General features: G+C 46.1%; 2 protein-coding genes across 2 annotated transcripts in view; both read left to right on the top strand.

Moving 5' to 3' along the window:
- The window catches only part of LOC120301010 (mucin-5AC-like), a 38,351-nt gene extending 23,380 nt beyond the window's left edge, over positions 1-14,971 (top strand). The window contains exon 2 of the mRNA XM_039327653.1: positions 12,528-14,971. Within this exon, the coding sequence (XP_039183587.1) occupies positions 12,528-14,971 (2,444 nt within the window). The remainder of the gene's footprint in view (positions 1-12,527) is intronic.
- A 26-nt stretch (positions 14,972-14,997) lies between these two features.
- Positions 14,998-22,768, top strand: LOC120301013 (mucin-2-like). The gene has a single exon (XM_039327656.1). It carries the CDS (start codon positions 15,064-15,066, stop codon positions 22,741-22,743), a length of 7,680 nt encoding a protein of 2,559 aa, XP_039183590.1. The 5' UTR covers positions 14,998-15,063; the 3' UTR covers positions 22,744-22,768.

Here is a 22,768-nt window from a genome sequence, read left to right as displayed (position 1 = left end):
GCAGCAAAGTCTGCAGGGCTGTCCCTCAGCACAGTTTACCAGTCCTGTTCAGTGGATACTGTCTGTCCAGGGGAAGCTCTCCTACAGCCTTTTCCCCATCTCCTTGAGTAAGAGTTTTGTTGGAGCATGCAAGCTCCTCTGTTGGGCCGCTGTCACATGGCCCTTGCATGCAGCCCTCTTGAGAGATCTGAGCCAGTGACTGGTTCACTAGCCTCCACCGCAGCTGGTCAATGTGCTAACGAATGACTCACCCATCTTCCAGGACCACCTCATAAGAGAGTGGTCCTGACACCTTAACAACCACGGCTGCCACCCACAAAGCCCCTTGCCCATAATTCTGGATATAAACCCATTCACCCACTTGCAAATTCCGAGGTGCCTTTGGCTGAGCATAGTCCGAGGCAACCCAGTCAGTGTGCAGCCTGTCCAGCATGGTGATCAAACATCGGCCCCATCTGAGTTTGGCAGGGCTTCTGCCTGTGGCAGTACAAGGAGTTGTGCATTGGCAGAGTAGAAAATCTGCCAGTCTGTGGTGCCAATCCCCTGTGACAATCCATTTTAGTGATTCCTTGGTTGTGCGGACCATGTGTTCTGCTTGGCCGTTCGAGGCCAGATAAAAGGGAGCAGATGTGGCGTGCCAATATTAGATTTGCCCTGAGGAAAGACTGGAATTCAGAAGCGGTAAACTGAGCCCCATTGTCTGAGATTAACACGTCTGGAAGTCCATGTGTTGCTGGATGGTCCTGGCAGTAGTCGTAGTAGGGACTGGTGCGACCTCTAACCATTTAGAATGGTTATTTATCATTATTAGAAACAGCTGTCCCTGAAAGGGCCCGGCAAAATTGATGTGGATTCTTGACCACAGTGTGTGATTGTCCTCCCATCTGTGGACAGGGGCTTGCGGCATCTCCGGTCTGGATTGCTGGCATGTGTAGCAACCATGTACTTGGGCCTCAATGGCTTTATCTAGCCCTGGCCACCAAAGGTAGCTCCTCGCAAGTGCCTTCATCTGGACTATTTCCAGATGATCCTCGTGCAGAGACTCTAGGACCCTGGGCCTTAAAGAGCTCGGGACTATGACCCTACTTCCCCAAAGGATGCACCCCTTATGAGCTGAAAGCTCATCTTTTCTCATGAAGAAACTCTTAAATTCTGGCTCTGGACATTTGTCCAGCTATCCTGTATGTACCCAGTTTAGCACATGACTCAGCGTTTTGTCAGCTGTTGTCTCAGCAGCTATATCCCCAGCATGAAAGGGAGAGTCCAGCAAATCCTGGATAACCAGGAGGCGTGCAGCTGGAGCTGGAGCTAGCTCCACATGTGGCGGGCCAACCTGCTCAGGTTGTCTGCATGGCTCATTTCCTTGCCTGGTTTGTGAATCATCCTGTAACTGTAGTCTGACAGGAAGATAGACCACCTTAGCATTCAAAGCGACAGAATCTGAGGTGTCTATTTGTTTGTGGTGAACAACCTTAGGGGTGGCTTGTGGTCCATGCAGACCGTGAACTGGCGGCCATACAAGTAGTCATGGAACTTTTTAACTCCGGCCACTATAGCCAGAGACTCCTTGTCAATTTGTGTGTAGTTGTGCTTTGCAGACAATAGGGTCCTGGAGTAATGGACTTCTGCCTCCCATCAGCCATTAAATGGCTTAACATAGCCCCAACCCCATATGAGGATGCATCACACGCAATGCAGACAGGCAGCTGCTCATTGAAATGAGTGAGAACTGAGTTCGACGATAGCAGTGATTTGACTGCTTGGAAGCTACTCTTGTGGACACTGGCCCCTGCCACTGAGCTTGTCTATCCAAGAGCCGGAGTAACGGCTCTGCCACTGCGACCTTGTTTGGGAGGAAGGCATGGTAAAAATTCAAAAGGCCTAGAAAAGCCTGAAGCTCTCCCTTTGACTTTGGCCTTGGGGCCTGCTGGATTGCTTTAATTTGGATTCCGCTGGATGAATGCCTTCGGCATCGATGCAGAAACCAAGGAACTTGTTTGACTCTAACCCAATCTTGCACTTTTCTTTTTTTAGTTTAAGTCCCACATCGTGGAACCACTGAAGGATGGTCTTAAGCCATTCAGCCAGAATTTCAACCGATTCCCCAGCAATGAGGACATCATCGAAGTAGGGGCAAACCCCTGGAATTCCCTTGAGCATGCATTCCATCACTCCCTGGAACAGCCCTGAGGCTACATTCACCCTGAACTGTAGGCGCTTAACCTTAAAAGCCCCCTTATGGGTGATAATGATCTGGGCTACCACCGTGGCCTTGTCCACGGGCAGTTGTTGATAGGCCTGTGCCAAATCTAATTTGGCGAACATGCAGCCTCCTTGCAATGACACCAAAATATGACTGACAACTGGCACAGGGTACGCATGCTGTTGAAGTGCCCTGTTGAGGGTACACTTATAGTCAGCGCATATTCGCACTTCCCTGATGGCCTTTAATGGCATTACTATGGGGGTCTCCCACACCCCACTGTCTATGGGCTGCAATAGCCCTTGTTCCACTAGCTTATCCAGCTCTGCGTCGATTTTGGGTTTTAATGTGAAAGGTACTCGACAAAGCTTGATCCGTATTGGAGTTACCATAGAATCAAGCTTGAGGGCGATCAGAGGATACTTGTATTCCCCTAGACCAGGGGTAGGCAACCTTGGCTCTTTTATGACTCATGGACTTCAACTCCCAGCATTCCTGAGTCAGCATGGCTGGTTCAGGAATTCTGGGAGTTGAAGTCCATGAGTCATAAAAGAGCCAAGGTTGCCTACCCCTGCCCTAGACTATAACTGAAAACATCCGCGAACTCTTGGTAGACTGCAGACAGATCTGCCGCTTGTGTTCAGTGAATGCCAGTTACTTGAATACCCAATGCATCAAACCAATTGAGCCCTATGAGGCTCGTGCATTGGCCTTCCACCACTACAACATCTAATGGTCCCTTGAACCCCTTGAATTCCATCAGAAGTGTGGCTTCGCCTTTGACCACCACTCAGGAGTTTTGGAAGTCTATGAATAGTAGATTAGACCAGGGCTTTTCAATCTTTTCATCCATTGTGCCACTTTTAGGATATGGCAACATCTGAGTACCACCAGTCGCCTAGCAAAGTGACCCAAAAAAAGAAAAACAGTGATAAAGTACAGGTAGTTCTCGACTTACAATATTTCGCTTAGTGACTGTTTGAAATTACAATGGCACTGAACAAAGTGCCCCCCAAGCCACAGCCGAGCAAAACACCTGCCTGCCCGCCCGGCTGCGCTCTTCCTCCTGTCTGAGGTTTTCGTTGTTGTGAGCATTTCTGTTGAAGATTGGCAGTGGGGGTGAGGTGGGGGGGGTGTTTGGTTTTTATCCCCCCCCCCTCTGCTGGGTGGTTGCAGCAGGTTTTGGTCACCTGGGACACTATGACCATCATAAATATGAATCAGTTGCCAAGCATCTGAATGTAAATCACAAGACCCTGGAGATGCTGCAACATTCCAGTTGATCAGTGCTTCTTCTGGGCTCAGCAGAAGTGCCAGGATCAATGCTGCTTTCCAGCTGATTGGTGCTTCTTCAGGGCTCAGCCGAAGTGCCAGGATCAGTGCCAAGCTCCAGCTGGAGCCTGGCGCTGATCCTGGCGCTTCCACTGAGCCCTGACAGCTCTGCAGCTCCAGCCATCTCTCGCTCAGGCTTGTGCGGTGCTGCCACCAGTTCAGCTCATTCCTCTGCCCCGCTACCACTTTTCTAGGGTGGTCGCATACCACCTGCCAGGTGCCAATGTACCACAGGTGGAACCCATACCACTGATTGAAAAGCCCTGGATTAGACGGCCGGAGCTTGGCCCATCTGTTGCTACGATGGCATAGGTGTCTGAATGTTTCTTGTAAAATGATGGACATGGCTAAGCCTGTGTCCAGTTCCATCTTGCATGGAACTCCCTGAAGCTTGACCTGTAGTCTCAGCTTCTGCTTTAGGGGGTGATGGGCACCAGTGCGGAATAAGCTCCTTTGGGTGGAGCAGAACCCTACTCGGGGTCCCGGTACCTCTCCTGAATGTGTCTTCTTTTGGGCGGTCCCTCTGATGACCTTGGTAGATGGCAGTGATGTGGCCTGGTTTGCCATAGGCCTGACACGTTGCAGTTAGGAATCAGCAATTCGCGCATTGATGACAGCCTCCACAGCTCATGCATCTAAGGAAAGGAACTGCCTTCTCAGCTGGCCGCGGTCCCTTCTCCGGGTGCTTTCATAGCTGATCGACTTCATAGTCTGAGTGTCTTCCATCCACTCGGCGTCCTCGTGGTGGACAGCTTCAGTGCTTGGAACGCTTTTGGAGGGCCACAGCGCTTTAACGGCCCCTCCGGCGGCTTTGTCCGCCATGACCTCCTTCAAGACCTCTTATAGTGAGAGAGTCTCCTTAGTGAACAGTTTTTGTTGGAGCTCTTGATTCCAGAGTTTGCAGACAAAGCGGTCTCATAGTCTCTCCTCCAAATCCGCAACATTGCAGAGTCAGGATGCTTGATGAAGAGCAGCAATGAATTCTGTTGCAGACTTGCCGGGTTGTTGCTCCCGCTACTCAAAAGTGTGCCTCCATGCTATAACGGATAACTTGGGCTCAAAGTGGTCTCGGAGCTTTTTTATCAAGTCTGCATAGGTGACTGACTTGAGTGGCACCAGGGCAACCAGTTTCTCTGCAATGTCGAAGGTGGTGGGGCTGCACACACAGAGGTGTGTCACGGCCTTCAATCCATCTTCAGCGACTTGGTTGTCATGGAGGTAATTTTTGACATGGGAGATGTAAGATGCCCATCTCTCCGGGTGAGTTACATCAAATTCTTCGAGCTTCCCGACCTTTGCCATGGTGGTTTGTTTCTTCATTCAATGCCTTGTGCTGCAGGCTTCTGTGTAGGCTCTAGGATGGATCCTTAGGGTGTGGTGGTCTCCAATGTGGCTTGCTGGCAGACTGGGGGGGGGACGTAGTTCCTGTCAGGCTCTGTGCTGACCTCATCCCGTAGTGACTTCAAGCTCTCTCAATGTAGCAGCACATCCCACCTTCGTCGCCACTGTTATATCTTTGGTTCTTTAGGTATTGAATGAGGAAGAGTGTTGAAACAACAAACAAGTTTATTAACTCAGAACAGAAGCAGCCCTAAAGGCTGCTGCACAGCTATTTATACAGTTAGCCTCTAGGTGGCAACCAATAGGTTTAAAGTAACAGTTTCCTGCCCCAAATCTCATTATCAGTTTGGAGACAGCCAGTCTGGTTTTCAGTAATAGCAACTGTTAAAGTACAGCAGATGATGCAATGTAGATCAGACATTAAGCAAGTGATTTAAAACAGTTGTGGCTAATACATTACATCTTTCTTTTCCTTCTCTCTTGAACATGCAGGGGATAAGGATTAATCCTTGTAGTTTAATTGAAGTCATAAATCAGTTTTTGCATTATTCCAGCACTCCTTCTTAACAGCACCTGAATCATTTCCCAAGATTTATTTTCCTAATAACGTTACCATATCAATCTCTGGGGTTTGTTAGAAGGCTTTAATTCTAATATTAGAATTTAATGTTATCTAATAAATCATTCTGTAGGTTTGCCTCATATCAGTGTGTTTGATGCACCCATGTTATCTTCCAGATGGAAAGGATTTGTTGTGTCAGCCCCAATATCAGTCAGCAGTTTTGGTTTGGTTTTCTAGTACTGCTACAGTATACTCAGTTTCAATGGATGATAGTGTGGGAAATCAGTCCCCCCCCCCCAGAGAAAATTTTTTGGGGGAATATTAAAAAGGCAGAATATATTTCTCTAAAGGAATAATGGAAAATCTTAGGCAGAATCACCCCCCCCCCCCAAAGTCTCTCTGCCCCAAGCAGAGGCTGGGCCTGTAGAAATGCAGATGTGATGATCCTATTCAGAAAGGTTGGAGCCAGGAAACTAGAAGCTGATGAGATTAGAAAGACAAAGACTCCTAAAATCTACATTCCCCCACCCAAACTCTAAAAAGACCTTTAGGATATAATAGGATTAACCCATCAATACCAAGAAGGGCACACTCAAAAGCTCAGGTCAAAGTTCATGCCACAGGAACAGGAAACAACCTGAAAAGCCCAAGAAGGTATAAATACACCACTGCCAACAACATGTGGTCAGCTGCTCCAGAGCCTCATGTCTTGTGGTTCTGCTCTTCAATAAACTCCAACCTTCTTTCTAAAGCAGTCCCCATTTTGTTTATCCCCAGCTTGAACTGGACCCTGATGAAAATTTTTCTTTCAACAATAGTTTCACAATAGACTCTTTCTTGCTGGCTCAGTTTATGGTTCCTTCCCCAAATTTGTCTGACTTGTTCACCCAATCTGCATTGGAAGATGATGCATGTAGCTACAACTTCATCCCCATTGTCTTTTTTTTTTTTTAATTACAGTCTGGTTGCCATTCGATGGTATAACAACCTTCTTGCATAAAATTCTAGCTGTATTCTTACTAGAGTGCTATGTGCAAAAGCTTCCCCGTGGCCTTTGTTCTGGTAATTGTTAGTGTACTGTATGGCCACATTTTTTGTACTCCATGCCACAGACATCTCTACTTCTTTGATTTCCTCTATTCTAGAGTGTCTTGGCATTAGGGTTTTTTTTTTTTTTTTCTCCTTTGAGTAGAAAAGTTCTGATTTTATTCTTCTATACCAGGATTCTATTGTAGTGTGTGATTGATTTTTTAATCTTGAAATTCTCTTGGAACTTCTGGATGATCTCACTGCCATCATACTTTTGTTCACAACACACAGCCCAGTATCTATGAAAATCAAGACATGGACTGCTTTTCCATATTTTGTCTTGGCATAGAGGATGCGACACATTTCTTGATGAGTATTAAAAATTTCTGGGATAATGTGGACAACTCTTTTTCTTCAGGTATTCTAGTTCATAAATGCTCTTTGGCAAGTCTGTGCCTTCTGGATTGTAAACCTTTGCTGCATCTACTGCCCTTTACTCAATTGCCATACAAAAAGGTTGTCTTTCATGTCCTATATTCCTTTATATGCTCCAGTGCAATGTAGGACCTAAAACAGAATTTTGGAGTACCCTACTGCTCATTTCCCTCTATGTAGATGCAGTTACATTAAGGATTACATGTTGAGTGCGATTTGTCAGTCAGTTGCAAGTCCATCTGATGGTGATGCTTTCTATTCCACATTTTTCTAACTTATTAAGAAGTAGATTGTGGGAACTTCCGGTGGCTGTGCCATGACGATGGCGGCTTTTTGATAGCTGTCTGTCACAGGAAAGCGTAAAAGCCGGCAAAACAGCGCCGATCAGCTGTTTTGTGGCTTGAAACCTTCCTCCCGGGCGAAGGGAGGAAGGTGAGCTTTGCCTGGATAGAGATGTGGTGGTTTACTTTGCGAGAAAATCACTTCGTAATGAAATTATACAGGTCTTCTATAAGAAAAGATTTCAGATTGCAGCTCAGGATGTGATAGTTTTAAAGGAAATACCTTCCAAAATTCTCAGAAAAAGAAAAGACTTTGCTTTTTTGGCTGAAGAACTTAAGAAATGACAAATTCAATTTAGATGGGATATACCTGTGGGGATAGTGATGACCTACATTGGCACATGATATCATCTTAATACAATTTCAAAAGCAAGAGATTTCTATGTTACTATTTTAAAAGGAAGTCCACCACCATCTCCAAGATTAAAAAAAGATGAGAGTAAGTCAGAAGCACAGTTGGCTGTAGGTTTAATGCCATCTTTGGGAGAAGAATTATTGGTTGAATCTATGCAACAGAATTTGCAAATAACGGAAGACCCAAGGGAACAGAGAATTACACGCGCTGCTCATAAACGTAGAGAAAGACAACAACAACAACAACAACAACAGCAACAACAACAAAAGGTAGATGATAGAGTTTCATCACAGTCTACTTCGGAGCCAGTGGGAGGAGCAAGGCCAAAGAGGTCATCGACTACAAATCTAGAGGTTTTGTTCCAAAGGCTTCAACCTGCCAAGAATGGCAAAGCTTCTAACTTGGAATGTTAATAGTCTTAATTCACCATAGAGAAGAAAGAAAATCTTTCATTATTTGAAACAACACAGAAATGATATTATTTGCTTACAAGAGACTCATATTATTTCTAAAGATCAAAAATATTTGTTTAACTCCCGGCTGGGGATATATTTCATAGCTCCTGCTTTGCAGAAAAAAGGAGGTGTAGTTATTTATGTGAGAAAGGAGCTTTCACCGAAGTTAATTGATTCTGATCCACAAGGAAGATATATTATTATTGATTTATTAATAAATGATAAGAGAACCCTTCTTGTCAGATTATATGCTCCCAATCAACAACAAAAATATTTTTATAAGATAATTCATCAGAAATTAATTTCTTTGGATTACAAGTCAGTTATTATGATGGGAGATTGGAATGGTGTTCTAGATTCAAGTAAAGATAAGAAGGGTTCTTCTAAAGTTTCTAATCATGCAAGACTTCCTAAAGTTTTTTTTTATTTAAAGGATGATTTGGAACTTAGAGACATTTGGAGAGAATGGAACATTGAGGAAAAAGATTTTACCTTTTTTTCAGATAGGCACCAATCTTATTCTAGAATTGCTTTCTTTTTGATTACTAATGATTTCCTTTCTAGGGTGAAGAATATCAAGATATTTCCTAGAATAATTTCAGATCATAGTCCTGTATGGTTGGAATTTCGTTAGAAGAAAGGACTAGAAGGTCTTGGAGGTTGAACAAGAATTTATTTAGATATGAAGAGAATATACAGAGATGTAAAGGTTATTTAAAGGAATTTTTTGTTTGGAATAAGAATAAGCATACCTCGATGCCAATGGTATGGGATTCTAGTAAAGCATATATGAGAGGGATTTTGATTTCTATGAATAATGCTCATAGACGTAAACAGACTCAGAAATGTAAAAACCTTGAAGATGAGATTAAATGTAAGGGAAAGATTTTAATATCAAACCCAATGGATAATAATTTAAAGTCTTCTATTACTCTGCTTAAGGAGCAATTCAACATGTTATTAGCGGATCAGATGGCAACTAATTTGAGGTATATGAAACATAATACATTTTGTAATGCAAATAAACCTGGTAGATGGTTGGCTTATCAATTACATAAGAAACAGAAATCGAGGATTATAGATAAAATAATGTATAAAGGTAAAGAAGACTATCAACAAAATTTGATTAAAAAGTCTTTTTTAGATTTTTATTCAAAGTTATATGCTAGTGAAACTATACAAACTTCAGATATAGAAAAATATCTACAAGAAGCACGTTTTCGTAGACTTACGAGTGACCAGCATGATGGGATTAATGGTTTAATTACCTCTAAAGAGATTATTTTTGCAATTAAACAATTGAAGGTTGGTAAGACTCCAGGTACTGATGGGTTAACAGCGATTTATTACAAGATGTTATCTGAAGAAATGATAGAACCATTAAAGGAACTTTTTAATGATATCTTGTCCGGAGCAGAGTTACCTCCATCTTGGAGAACGGCCTTCATATCATTGATTCCAAAGGAAGACCAGGATCTGTCCCAACCTAGAAATTACAGGCCTATATCTCTTTTAAATACAGATTACAAGATTTTTGCAAAGATATTGGCAAATAGATTAATGCAGATTTTGAAACAATTGATTCATACTGACCAATCTGGATTTATAATGGGAAAATATATGAAAAATAATGTAAGACAAATTGTTAATTTAATAGAGTATTTGGATAAGAACAACTAAATCCCTGCTGCTTTGATATTTATAAATGCTGAGAAAGCTTTTGATCAATTAGATTGGAAATTTTTATTGAAAGTCGTAGAGGAAATGAATTTTGAAGATAAATTTTTGTGTGCTCTCAAGGCCATATATCAGCAACAATCGGCACAAATTATAATTAATGGGGGATTAACAGATGTATTTAAAATAGGAAAAGGTACAAGACAGGGTTGTCCTTTATCCCCCTTGTTGTTTGTATTAACAATGGAGATTTTACTTATTAAAATTCGAGATTCATCTAGATTAAAAGGAATAAAAATAAGTAAGATTGATTACAGGCTGAGAGCTTTTGCTGATGATTTGGTTGTGACGTTATCCCATCCAACAGATTCGGTCAAAGATTTGGTTGAAATTTTAGCACAGTATGGACAGGTTTCTGGTTTTAAGGTGAATAAGAATAAAACTAAAATATTATTGAAAAATATGTCTATGAAGGGAAAAGATTGTATAGCTGAAGCAACAGGTTATGAAGTAGTTAATAAGGTTAAGTATTTAGGAGTATATATTACAACATCTAATGGGAAATTGTATAAGAACAATTATGAACGCTTATGGGTTAAAGTACAAAAAGACTTAAATGATTGGCAAAAATTGCAACTATCGTTACTGGGGAGAATTTCAGTAGTAAAGATGAATGTTCTACCAAAGTTTCTTTTTTTGTTTCAGATGATACCTATTTTAAAGAAAGATGCTAATTTGGATGAGTAGCAGAAGGGTATCAATAGATTTATCTGGGGTGGGAAGAAATCAAGGGTAAAGTTTAAAATTTTACAAGATGCTCGAGAAAGAGGTGGACTTAAAGCACCTAATTTGAAATTATATTATGATGTGGCCACTTTAACTTTAGAAAGTGACTGGCTTAATTTAACAAATAAAAATATTCCTGTTCTTGAAGGGTGGGATTTATTATATGGTTGGCATGTATACTTAATTTTTGATAAGAAAGTAGATTGGGTCTTTAAGTCACACATTTTAAGAAATTCTCTACTTCGAGTATGGAAGAAATATTATTATAAGTTAAATTATAAAATACCTATTTGGGGGATTCCTGGACAAGCCATTCAGGGGGTTTCTAAGGGGGTGAATTTTGATAACATTTCGTATACAGAGTTACTTATTTGGTCGGGTACTGACTGGCAATTAAAGTCTTCAGATGTGTTAAGGCAAGAAAATATTTTACAATCATGGTTTCAATATTTGCAAATAGTGCAGAGGTGGATTTTAGATAAGAAAGTGGAATTACTTTAGTAGATGAAAATTTGGTAATTCAGATTAAGGATCAGAAATATGCCCGTATTAAAAGAATTTATAAAGAGTTAATAAAACTGGACTCGGAAACAGAGTTAGTAAAAGATTGTCTGATTAAATGGGCCCAGAATATTCAGGAACCGATTTCATTGGATTTATGGGAGGTAATTTGGATTAGAAATGTTAAATTTACACAGGTTCAAAACTTGAGGGAAATTTTTTATAAAATGTTTTATAGATGGCATCTGGATCCTAAAAAGTTGTCTTGTATGTACCCGAACCTGCAACCTAAATGTTGGAGATGTGGTTGCTTGGATGCAACCTATTTTCATGTTTGGTGGACTTGTAAAAATATTAAACCCTTCTGGATTATGATTTGGTGGAACATTCAAAAGGTTTTTAAAAGGAAGATTAAGTTTACTCCCCAGTTGTTTCTTTTGGGTATTTTTGTGGATTTTGATGCTAAAGAAACTATCTTAATGTTGAATTTAATAACAGCAGCAAGATTGTTGGTGGGTCAATATTGGAAGAAGGATTCTCTGCCTTCTTTAGAAGAATGGGTATTTAAGGTTTCTAATTTAGCAGAAATGGCTAAAATTTCTGCTCATTTAAAGGACCATTCACAAGACAAATATTTTAATGTATGGAGAAGATGGATAGAATATGTTCAGAAGAAGTATGGAACTACAAAGTTTCACTTATTTTATGAGTAATGAATTTGTTTATAAACTTATGATGTTTAAGTTTGAAGAGAGTTAAGGGTTAGTATGATTTTGGTTATTTTATAATTAGTAAACTTAAATAGATTATGTTTAATATGTTTGTATAACCCTGTACTTGACTCTGGGAAGTCGGGGGGAGGGGGTAGGGGAGGATGGGTTCAAATTTAAGTAGCTCAGATAAGTAGAAATAGTTTTATTGTATATAATATTGAATTTTTAATTTGGAGAGAGGAATTGCTCGGGCATTTCCCCTGGACCGTATCCGGAGCGAGAAGATAGGAAGAAGGGGAGAAGCAAGTAGGAAGGTTGAGGAGAAGGAGGAGAGGGGAAGAGTGAGGAAGAGGAAGAAGAGGGAAAGAGGGAAGTATGTTAGAGAGTGGATGCGGTTTGGGGGGAAATGGGTGAGCAATACCGAAGGTTGTGTGTATCAATTTGTTTTATTCTCTACTATGACTCACACAATAAGAATAAGGGAGAATAACAATCTTCACTCAATTTTGAAATGAGCACATCTTTGCATAAACAGTCAGTAAAACTATTATTGATAAAATAGTCACAGAAATCAGGCTTTCATCTATCCCTGACATATTCGTATTTCACTTGGATCTTACTTAATCTTTCTATATATAATTAGATTTATATGCCTAACCATCTAATTATAATAACCCTGGAAGGTATTACCTGAAAAAAAATCCAAATAAAATAACATCCCAGAACTAACCAATATATGAAACCTATAATGATCTCTAACATAATAACAAATCTAACACAATAAATTTCTCCCTCAGCAGAAACAAAATTCTGGCCAAAAAAGCACAATCCCACAAAGAGTAATATCGCTATAAGCGCAACTTTGATTGGGACACACCCTGGGAAACCTCACATTTCATCATGCAACAACAGCAACACCTTCAAAAATGTCATGGATCTCACAGATTCTCTCGCAGATCAAATTCAAAGCCACACGGAAAATGGCAGCACCAAAGGAACCCATGACAATACAATTCCACCTCCAACAAGGACACCGTCCCAAGAAAGGGTCGGCCCAAACTATAGTAGCCCCACCGTTACCGATGCCAATAGAAGCACAGTTTTCATGACTTCTCCTCCAGCTGAAACACCCAGGAACACCATATACACAGGCCCCACCGACAACGAAGAAAGTACAGTCATGCATCTCACAGATTCTCCCATAGATCAAACTCAAAGTCCCATGGAAAATGGCAGCACCAAAGAAACCCATGTCACTACAACTCCAGCTCCAACAAGGACACCGTCCCAGGAAACAACAATCTCCTCAGCGGAAGCCAGTAGCACCTTAACCGATTTCAGCGCTCGAACAGCACCCACCTCACTTTCAGGGGAAGGATATACCCGTACATCAAATGGCAGCAGCTCAACGCAGAACATTATCAGCCTCAGCGATGTGACCGCAGAATTGCTTTCGCCAAGTACCCTACCTGTGACAACGCAGAGCTTCACAACGTTCAGGAGGCCGGGGAACAATGGGACTGTAGCCTCAGCTTTTACAACTTCTCCTTCGGGATCAACACAGAGCCCTCCCTCCCTGGCCGATACCACCATGAATAATTCCCCTGAAACCACACCATCCACAAGTACTCTCTCCTCCGAGACACTCAGTTCCGCAACAACAGAAATTGAAACTGGCACAGGAACTGAGGTCACTTCAAAACCCACATCTGCAAGTACTCCCTCAGCAGAAGCACAGGTCTCACCAACTATGTCCAGCCCCACAGGAAATGATGCCGGTGTAAGCACAGCTTTGACCGGCACCGTCTCTGGGGAATCTTACACTTCTTCATCCCATACCAGCAGCGCCTTCAACAATGTCACCACAAAGGCATCTTTCTTCACATCTCGCTCTATTGCAACTGATACCTCTGCCTCCTCACACAGGCCCTCAGCTGAGCCCAGCACAACAACGAGTGATGCCACTACAAGCATTGTTTCCACAAGTGCTCCCTTGGGTGAAACACACACTCCCTCAACAACTCTCAGCACCACAGGGATGGAGGCCAGTAGACGCACAGCTTCGTCCAGTGCTCCGTCAGAAAGAACAGACAGCCCTCCACCAAGTACGAATCCCACAGGGAGTGATGTCGGTACCACCCTGACTACCATCTTGCCTACTTCAGTTGAGACACACAGCCCCGCAACGGCGCATAGACATTCAACCCATACGAGTCCCACGCCAGCTCATGTGGCTACCAGAACTACATCCGGAAACACTCCCTCGGGGGAAACGCACAGCTCCCTGACCACGCTCGACAGCACCGGGAGAGATCTCACCGTCGACATAGCTTTGACTACTTCCCTCTCACCTGAAATGCACACCTCCTCATCAGATTCCACTAGAATATTAAGTGATTTCAGCAGCAGCATTACTAGTGCCACTTCTGCCAGGCGAGAAACATCCAGTTCGGATATAGAGCTCAGCCCCTCGGCATCTGCAGGCGCTTCATCGAGCGACATGACGAGCCTAGCGTCCACGAGTGCTGTGTCAGGTGAAGTACGCACTTCTGCAAAAGCCCCCTCCACCACCACGAGTGATGTGAATCTTGGCACACCTTCCCCCAGTCCTTTAACAGTAGAAACCCCAGGCTTCCCAACCTATAGTAGCCCCACAGTTACCGATGTCAATAGAAGCACAGTTTTCATGACTTCTCCTCCAGGTGAAAAACCCAGGAGCACCGCATATACAGGCTCCACCGACAACAAGGGAAGTACAGTCATGGATCTCACAGATTCTCCCGTTGATCAAACTCAAAGTCCCACGGAAAATGGCAGCACCAAAGGAACCCATGTCACTACAACTCCAGCTCCAACAAGGACACCCTCCCAAGAAACAACAAGCCCCTCAGCGGGAGCCAGTAGCACCTTTACCGATCTCAGCGCTCAAACAGCAGCCACCTCACTTTCAGGGGAAAGGTATACCCGTACATCAAATGGCAGCAGCTCGACGCAGAACACTATCAGCCTCAGCGATGTGACTGCAGAATTGCTTTCCCCAAGTACCCTATCTGGGACAACGCAGAGCTTCACGACGTTCAGCATGCCGGGGAACAATGGGACTGTAGCCTCAGCTTTTACAACTTCTCCTTCGGGATCAACACAGAGCCCTCCCTCCCTGGCCGATACCACCATGAATAATTCCCCTGAAACCACGCCATCCACAAGTACTCTCTCCTCCAAGAGACACTCAGTTCCGTGACAACAGAAATTGAAACTGGCACAGGAACTGAGGTCACTTCAAAACCCACATCTGCAAGTACTCCCTCAGCAGAAGCACAGGTCTCACCAACTATGTCCAGCCCCACAGGAAATGATGCCGGTGTAAGCATAGCTTTGACCGGCACCGTCTCTGGGGAATCTTACACTTCTTCATCCCATACCAGCAGCGCCTTCAGCAATGTCACCACAAAGGCATCTTTCTTCACTTCTCGCTCTATTGCAACTGATACCTCTGCCTCCTCACACAGGCCCTCAGCTGAGCCCAGCACAACAACGAATGATGCCACTACAAGCATTGTTTCCACAAGTGCTCCCTTGGGTGAAACACACACTCCCTCAACAACTCTCAGCACCACAGGGATGGAGGCCAGTAGACGCACAGCTTCGTCCAGTGTTCCATCAGAAAGAACAGACAGTCCTCCACCAGGTACGAATCCCACAGGGAGTGATGTCGGTACCACCCTGACTACCATCTTGCCTACTTCAGTTGAGACACACAGCCCCGCAACGGCGCATAGACATTCAACCCATACAAGTCCCACGCCAGCTCATGTGGCTACCAGAACTACATCCGGAAACAATCCCTCGGGGGAAATGCACAGCTCCCTGACCACGCTCGACAGCACCGGGAGAGATCTCACCGTCGACATAGCTTTGACTACTTCCCTTTCACCTGAAATGCACACCTCCTCATCAGATTCCACTAGAATATTAAGTGATTTCAGCACCAGCATTACTAGTGAAACTTCTGCCAGGCGAGAAACATCCAGTTTGGATATAGAGCTCAGCCCCTCGGCATCTGCAGGCGCTTCATCGAGCGACGTGACGAGCCTAGCGTCCACGAGTGCTGTGTCAGGTGAAGTACGCACTTCTGCAAAAGCCCCCTCCACCACCACGAGTGATGTGAATCTTGGCACACCTTCCCCCAGTCCTTTAACAGTAGAAACCCCAGGCTTCCCAACCTATAGTAGCCCCACATTTACCGATGTCAATAGAAGCACAGTTTTCATGACTTCTCCTCCAGGTGAAAAACCCAGGAGCACCGCATATACAGGCTCCACCGACAACGAGGGAAGTACAGTCATGGATCTCACAGATTCTCCCGTTGATCAAACTCAAAGTCCCACGGAAAATGGCAGCACCAAAGGAACCCATGTCACTACAACTCCAGCTCCAACAAGGACACCCTCCCAAGAAACAACAAGCCCCTCAGCGGGAGCCAGTAGCACCTTTACCGATCTCAGCGCTCGAACAGCAGCCACCTCACTTTCAGGGGAAAGGTATACCCGTACATCAAATGGCAGCAGCTCGACGCAGAACACTATCAGCCTCAGCGATGTGACTGTGGAATTGCTTTCCCCAACTACCCTATCTGGGACAACGCAGAGCTTCACGACGTTCAGCATGCCGGGGAACAATGGGACTGTAGCCTCAGCTTTTACAACTTCTCCTTCGGGATCAACACAGAGCCCTCCCTCCCTGGCCGATACCACCATGAATAATTCCCCTGAAACCACGCCATCCACAAGTACTCTCTCCTCCGAGACACTCAGTTCTGCGACAACAGAAATTGAAACTGGCACAGGAACTGAGGTCACTTCAAAACCCATATCTGCAAGTACTCCCTCAGCAGAAGCACAGGTCTCACCAACTATGTCCAGCCCCACAGGAAATGATGCCGGTGTAAGCACAGCTTTGACCGGCACCGTCTATGGGGAATCTTACACTTCTTCATCCCATACCAGCAGCGCCTTCAGCAATGTCACCACAAAGGCATCTTTCTTCACTTCTCGCTCTATTGCAACTGATACCTCTGCCTCCTCACACAGGCCCTCAGCTGAGCCCAGCACAACAACGAGTGATGCCACTACAAGCATTATTTCCACAAGTGCTCCCTTGGGTGAAACACACACTCCCTCAACAACTCTCAGCACCACAGGGATGGAGGCCAGTAGACGCACAGCTTCGTCCAGTGCTCCGTCAGAAAGAACAGACAGCCCTCCACCAAGTACGAATCCCACAGGGAGTGATGTCGGTACCACCCTGACTACCATCTTGCCTACTTCAGTTGAGACACACAGCCCCGCAACGGCGCATAGACATTCAACCCATACGAGTCCCACGCCAGCTCATGTGGCTACCAGAACTACATCCGGAAACACTCCCTCGGGGGAAACGCACAGCTCCCTGACCACGCTCGACAGCACCGGGAGAGATCTCACCGTCGACATAGCTTTGACTACTTCCCTCTCACCTGAAATGCACACCTGCTCATCAGATTCCACTAGAATATTAAGTGATTTCAGCAGCAGCATTGCTAGTGCAACTTCTGCCAGGCGAGAAACATCCAGTTCGGATATAGAGCTCAGCCCCTCGGCATCTGCAGGCGCTTCATCGAGCGACGTGATGAGCCTAACGTCCACGAGTGCTGTGTCAGGTGAAGTACGCACTTCTGCAAAAGCCCCCTCCACCACCACGAGTGATGTGAATTTTGGCACACCTTCCCCCAGTCCTTTAACAGTAGAAACCCCAGGCTTCCCAACCTATAGTAGCCCCACAGTTACCGATGTCAATAGAAGCACGGTTTTCATGACTTCTCCTCCAGGTGAAAAACCCAGGAGCACCGCATATACAGGCTCCACCGACAACAAGGGAAGTACAGTCATGGATCTCACAGATTCTCCCGTTGATCAAACTCAAAGTCCCACGGAAAATGGCAGCACCAAAGGAACCCATGTCACTACAACTCCAGCTCCAACAAGGACACCCTCCCAAGAAACAACAAGCCCCTCAGCGGGAGCCAGTAGCACCTTTACCGATCTCAGCGCTCGAACAGCAGCCACCTCACTTTCAGGGGAAAGGTATACCCGTACATCAAATGGCAGCAGCTCGACGCAGAACACTATCAGCCTCAGCGATGTGACTGCAGAATTGCTTTCCCCAAGTACCCTATCTGGGACAACGCAGAGCTTCACGACGTTCAGCATGCCGGGGAACAATGGGACTGTAGCCTCAGCTTTTACAACTTCTCCTTCGGGATCAACACAGAGCCCTCCCTCCCTGGCCGATACCACCATGAATAATTCCCCTGAAACCACGCCATCCACAAGTACTCTCTCCTCCGAGACACTCAGTTCCGCGACAACAGAAATTGAAACTGGCACAGGAACTGAGGTCACTTCAAAACCCACATCTGCAAGTACTCCCTCAGCAGAAGCACAGGTCTCACCAACTATGTCCAGCCCCACAGGAAATGATGCCGGTGTAAGCACAGCTTTGACCGGCACCGTCTCTGGGGAATCTTACACTTCTTCATCCCATACCAGCAGCGCCTTCAGCAATGTCACCACAAAGGCATCTTTCTTCACTTCTCGCTCTATTGCAACTGATACCTCTGCCTCCTCACACAGGCCCTCAGCTGAGCCCAGCACAACAACGAATGATGCCACTACAAGCATTGTTTCCACAAGTGCTCCCTTGGGTGAAACACACACTCCCTCAACAACTCTCAGCACCACAGGGATGGAGGCCAGTAGACGCACAGCTTCGTCCAGTGTTCCATCAGAAAGAACAGACAGTCCTCCACCAGGTACGAATCCCACAGGGAGTGATGTCGGTACCACCCTGACTACCATCTTGCCTACTTCAGTTGAGACACACAGCCCCGCAACGGCGCATAGACATTCAACCCATACAAGTCCCACGCCAGCTCATGTGGCTACCAGAACTACATCCGGAAACAATCCCTCGGGGGAAATGCACAGCTCCCTGACCACGCTCGACAGCACCGGGAGAGATCTCACCGTCGACATAGCTTTGACTACTTCCCTTTCACCTGAAATGCACACCTCCTCATCAGATTCCACTAGAATATTAAGTGATTTCAGCACCAGCATTACTAGTGAAACTTCTGCCAGGCGAGAAACATCCAGTTTGGATATAGAGCTCAGCCCCTCGGCATCTGCAGGCGCTTCATCGAGCGACGTGACGAGCCTAGCGTCCACGAGTGCTGTGTCAGGTGAAGTACGCACTTCTGCAAAAGCCCCCTCCACCACCACGAGTGATGTGAATCTTGGCACACCTTCCCCCAGTCCTTTAACAGTAGAAACCCCAGGCTTCCCAACCTATAGTAGCCCCACAGTTACCGATGTCAATAGAAGCACAGTTTTCATGACTTCTCCTCCAGGTGAAAAACCCAGGAGCACCGCATATACAGGCTCCACCGACAACAAGGGAAGTACAGTCATGGATCTCACAGATTCTCCCGTTGATCAAACTCAAAGTCCCACGGAAAATGGCAGCACCAAAGGAACCCATGTCACTACAACTCCAGCTCCAACAAGGACACCCTCCCAAGAAACAACAAGCCCCTCAGCGGGAGCCAGTAGCACCTTTACCGATCTCAGCGCTCGAACAGCAGCCACCTCACTTTCAGGGGAAAGGTATACCCGTACATCAAATGGCAGCAGCTCGACGCAGAACACTATCAGCCTCAGCGATGTGACTGCAGAATTGCTTTCCCCAAGTACCCTATCTGGGACAACGCAGAGCTTCACGACGTTCAGCATGCCGGGGAACAATGGGACTGTAGCCTCAGCTTTTACAACTTCTCCTTCGGGATCAACACAGAGCCCTCCCTCCCTGGCCGATACCACCATGAATAATTCCCCTGAAACCACGCCATCCACAAGTACTCTCTCCTCTGAGACACTCAGTTCCGTGACAACAGAAATTGAAACTGGCACAGGAACTGAGGTCACTTCAAAACCCACATCTGCAAGTACTCCCTCAGCAGAAGCACAGGTCTCACCAACTATGTCCAGCCCCACAGGAAATGATGCCGGTGTAAGCACAGCTTTGACCGGCACCATCTCTGGGGAATCTTACACTTCTTCATCCCATACCAGCAGCGCCTTCAGCAATGTCACCACAAAGGCATCTTTCTTCACTTCTCGCTCTATTGCAACTGATACCTCTGCCTCCTCACACAGGCCCTCAGCTGAGCCCAGCACAACAACGAATGATGCCACTACAAGCATTGTTTCCACAAGTGCTCCCTTGGGTGAAACACACACTCCCTCAACAACTCTCAGCACCACAGGGATGGAGGCCAGTAGACGCACAGCTTCGTCCAGTGTTCCGTCAGAAAGAACAGACAGTCCTCCACCAGGTACGAATCCCACAGGGAGTGATGTCGGTACCACCCTGACTACCATCTTGCCTACTTCAGTTGAGACACACAGCCCCGCAACGGCGCATAGACATTCAACCCATACAAGTCCCACGCCAGCTCATGTGGCTACCAGAACTACATCCGGAAACAATCCCTCGGGGGAAATGCACAGCTCCCTGACCACGCTCGACAGCACCGGGAGAGATCTCACCGTCGACATAGCTTTGACTACTTCCCTTTCACCTGAAATGCACACCTCCTCATCAGATTCCACTAGAATATTAAGTGATTTCAGCACCAGCATTACTAGTGAAACTTCTGCCAGGCGAGAAACATCCAGTTTGGATATAGAGCTCAGCCCCTCGGCATCTGCAGGCGCTTCATCGAGCGACGTGACGAGCCTAGCGTCCACGAGTGCTGTGTCAGGTGAACTACGCACTTCTGCAAAAGCCCCCTCCACCACCACGAGTGATGTGAATCTTGGCACACCTTCCCCCAGTCCTTTAACAGTAGAAACCCCAGGCTTCCCAACCTATAGTAGCCCCACATTTACCGATGTCAATAGAAGCACAGTTTTCATGACTTCTCCTCCAGGTGAAAAACCCAGGAGCACCGCATATACAGGCTCCACCGACAACGAGGGAAGTACAGTCATGGATCTCACAGATTCTCCCGTTGATCAAACTCAAAGTCCCACGGAAAATGGCAGCACCAAAGGAACCCATGTCACTACAACTCCAGCTCCAACAAGGACACCCTCCCAAGAAACAACAAGCCCCTCAGCGGGAGCCAGTAGCACCTTTACCGATCTCAGCGCTCGAACAGCAGCCACCTCACTTTCAGGGGAAAGGTATACCCGTACATCAAATGGCAGCAGCTCGACGCAGAACACTATCAGCCTCAGCGATGTGACTGCAGAATTGCTTTCCCCAAGTACCCTATCTGGGACAACGCAGAGCTTCACGACGTTCAGCATGCCGGGGAACAATGGGACTGTAGCCTCAGCTTTTACAACTTCTCCTTCGGGATCAACACAGAGCCCTCCCTCCCTGGCCGATACCACCATGAATAATTCCCCTGAAACCACGCCATCCACAAGTACTCTCTCCTCCGAGACACTCAGTTCTGCGACAACAGAAATTGAAACTGGCACAGGAACTGAGGTCACTTCAAAACCCATATCTGCAAGTACTCCCTCAGCAGAAGCACAGGTCTCACCAACTATGTCCAGCCCCACAGGAAATGATGCCGGTGTAAGCACAGCTTTGACCGGCACCGTCTCTGGGGAATCTTACACTTCTTCATCCCATACCAGCAGCGCCTTCAGCAATGTCACCACAAAGGCATCTTTCTTCACTTCTCGCTCTATTGCAACTGATACCTCTGCTTCCTCACACAGGCCCTCAGCTGAGCCCAGCACAACAACGAGTGATGCCACTACAAGCATTGTTTCCACAAGTGCTCCCTTGGGTGAAACACACACTCCCTCAACAACTCTCAGCACCACAGGGATGGAGGCCAGTAGACGCACAGCTTCGTCCAGTGTTCCGTCAGAAAGAACAGACAGCCCTCCACCAAGTACGAATCCCACAGGGAGTGATGTTGGTACCACCCTGACTACCATCTTCCCTACTTCAGTTGAGACGCACAGCCCCGCAACGGTGCATAGACATTCAACCCATACGAGTCCCACACCAGCTCATGTGGCTACCAGAACTACATCCGGAAACACTCCCTCGGGGGAAACGCACAGCTCCCTGACCACGCTCGACAGCACCGGGAGAGATCTCACCGTCGACATAGCTTTGACTACTTCCCTCTCACCTGAAATGCACACCTCCTCATCAGATTCCACTAGAATATTAAGTGATTTCAGCACCAGCATTACTAGTGCAACTTCTGCCAGGCGAGAAACATCCAGTTCGGATATAGAGCTCAGCCTCTCGGCATCTGCAGGCGCTTCATCGAGCGACGTGACGAGGCTAGCGTCCACGAGTGCTGTGTCAGGTGAAGTACGCACTTCTGCAAAAGCCCCCTCCACCACCACGAGTGATGTGAATCTTGGCACACCTTCCCCCAGTCCTTTAACAGTAGAAACCCCAGGCTTCCCAACCTATAGTAGCCCCACAGTTACCGATGTCAATAGAAGCACAGTTTTCATGACTTCTCCTCCAGGTGAAAAACCCAGGAGCACCGCATATACAGGCTCCACCGACAACAAGGGAAGTACAGTCATGGATCTCACAGATTCTCCCGTTGATCAAACTCAAAGTCCCACGGAAAATGGCAGCACCAAAGGAACCCATGTCACTACAACTCCAGCTCCAACAAGGACACCCTCCCAAGAAACAACAAGCCCCTCAGCGGGAGCCAGTAGCACCTTTACCGATCTCAGCGCTCGAACAGCAGCCACCTCACTTTCAGGGGAAAGGTATACCCGTACATCAAATGGCAGCAGCTCGACGCAGAACACTATCAGCCTCAGCGATGTGACTGCAGAATTGCTTTCCCCAAGTACCCTATCTGGACAACGCAGAGCTTCACGACGTTCAGCATGCCGGGGAACAATGGGACTGTAGCCTCAGCTTTTACAACTTCTCCTTC

Source organism: Crotalus tigris, unplaced genomic scaffold (genome assembly GCF_016545835.1).
Source record: "Crotalus tigris isolate CLP2741 ecotype Arizona unplaced genomic scaffold, ASM1654583v1 scf7180000024364.846960, whole genome shotgun sequence".
In the NCBI taxonomy this organism is placed as follows: Eukaryota; Metazoa; Chordata; class Lepidosauria; order Squamata; family Viperidae; genus Crotalus; species Crotalus tigris.
This window is presented reverse-complemented; position numbering and strand designations above follow the sequence as displayed.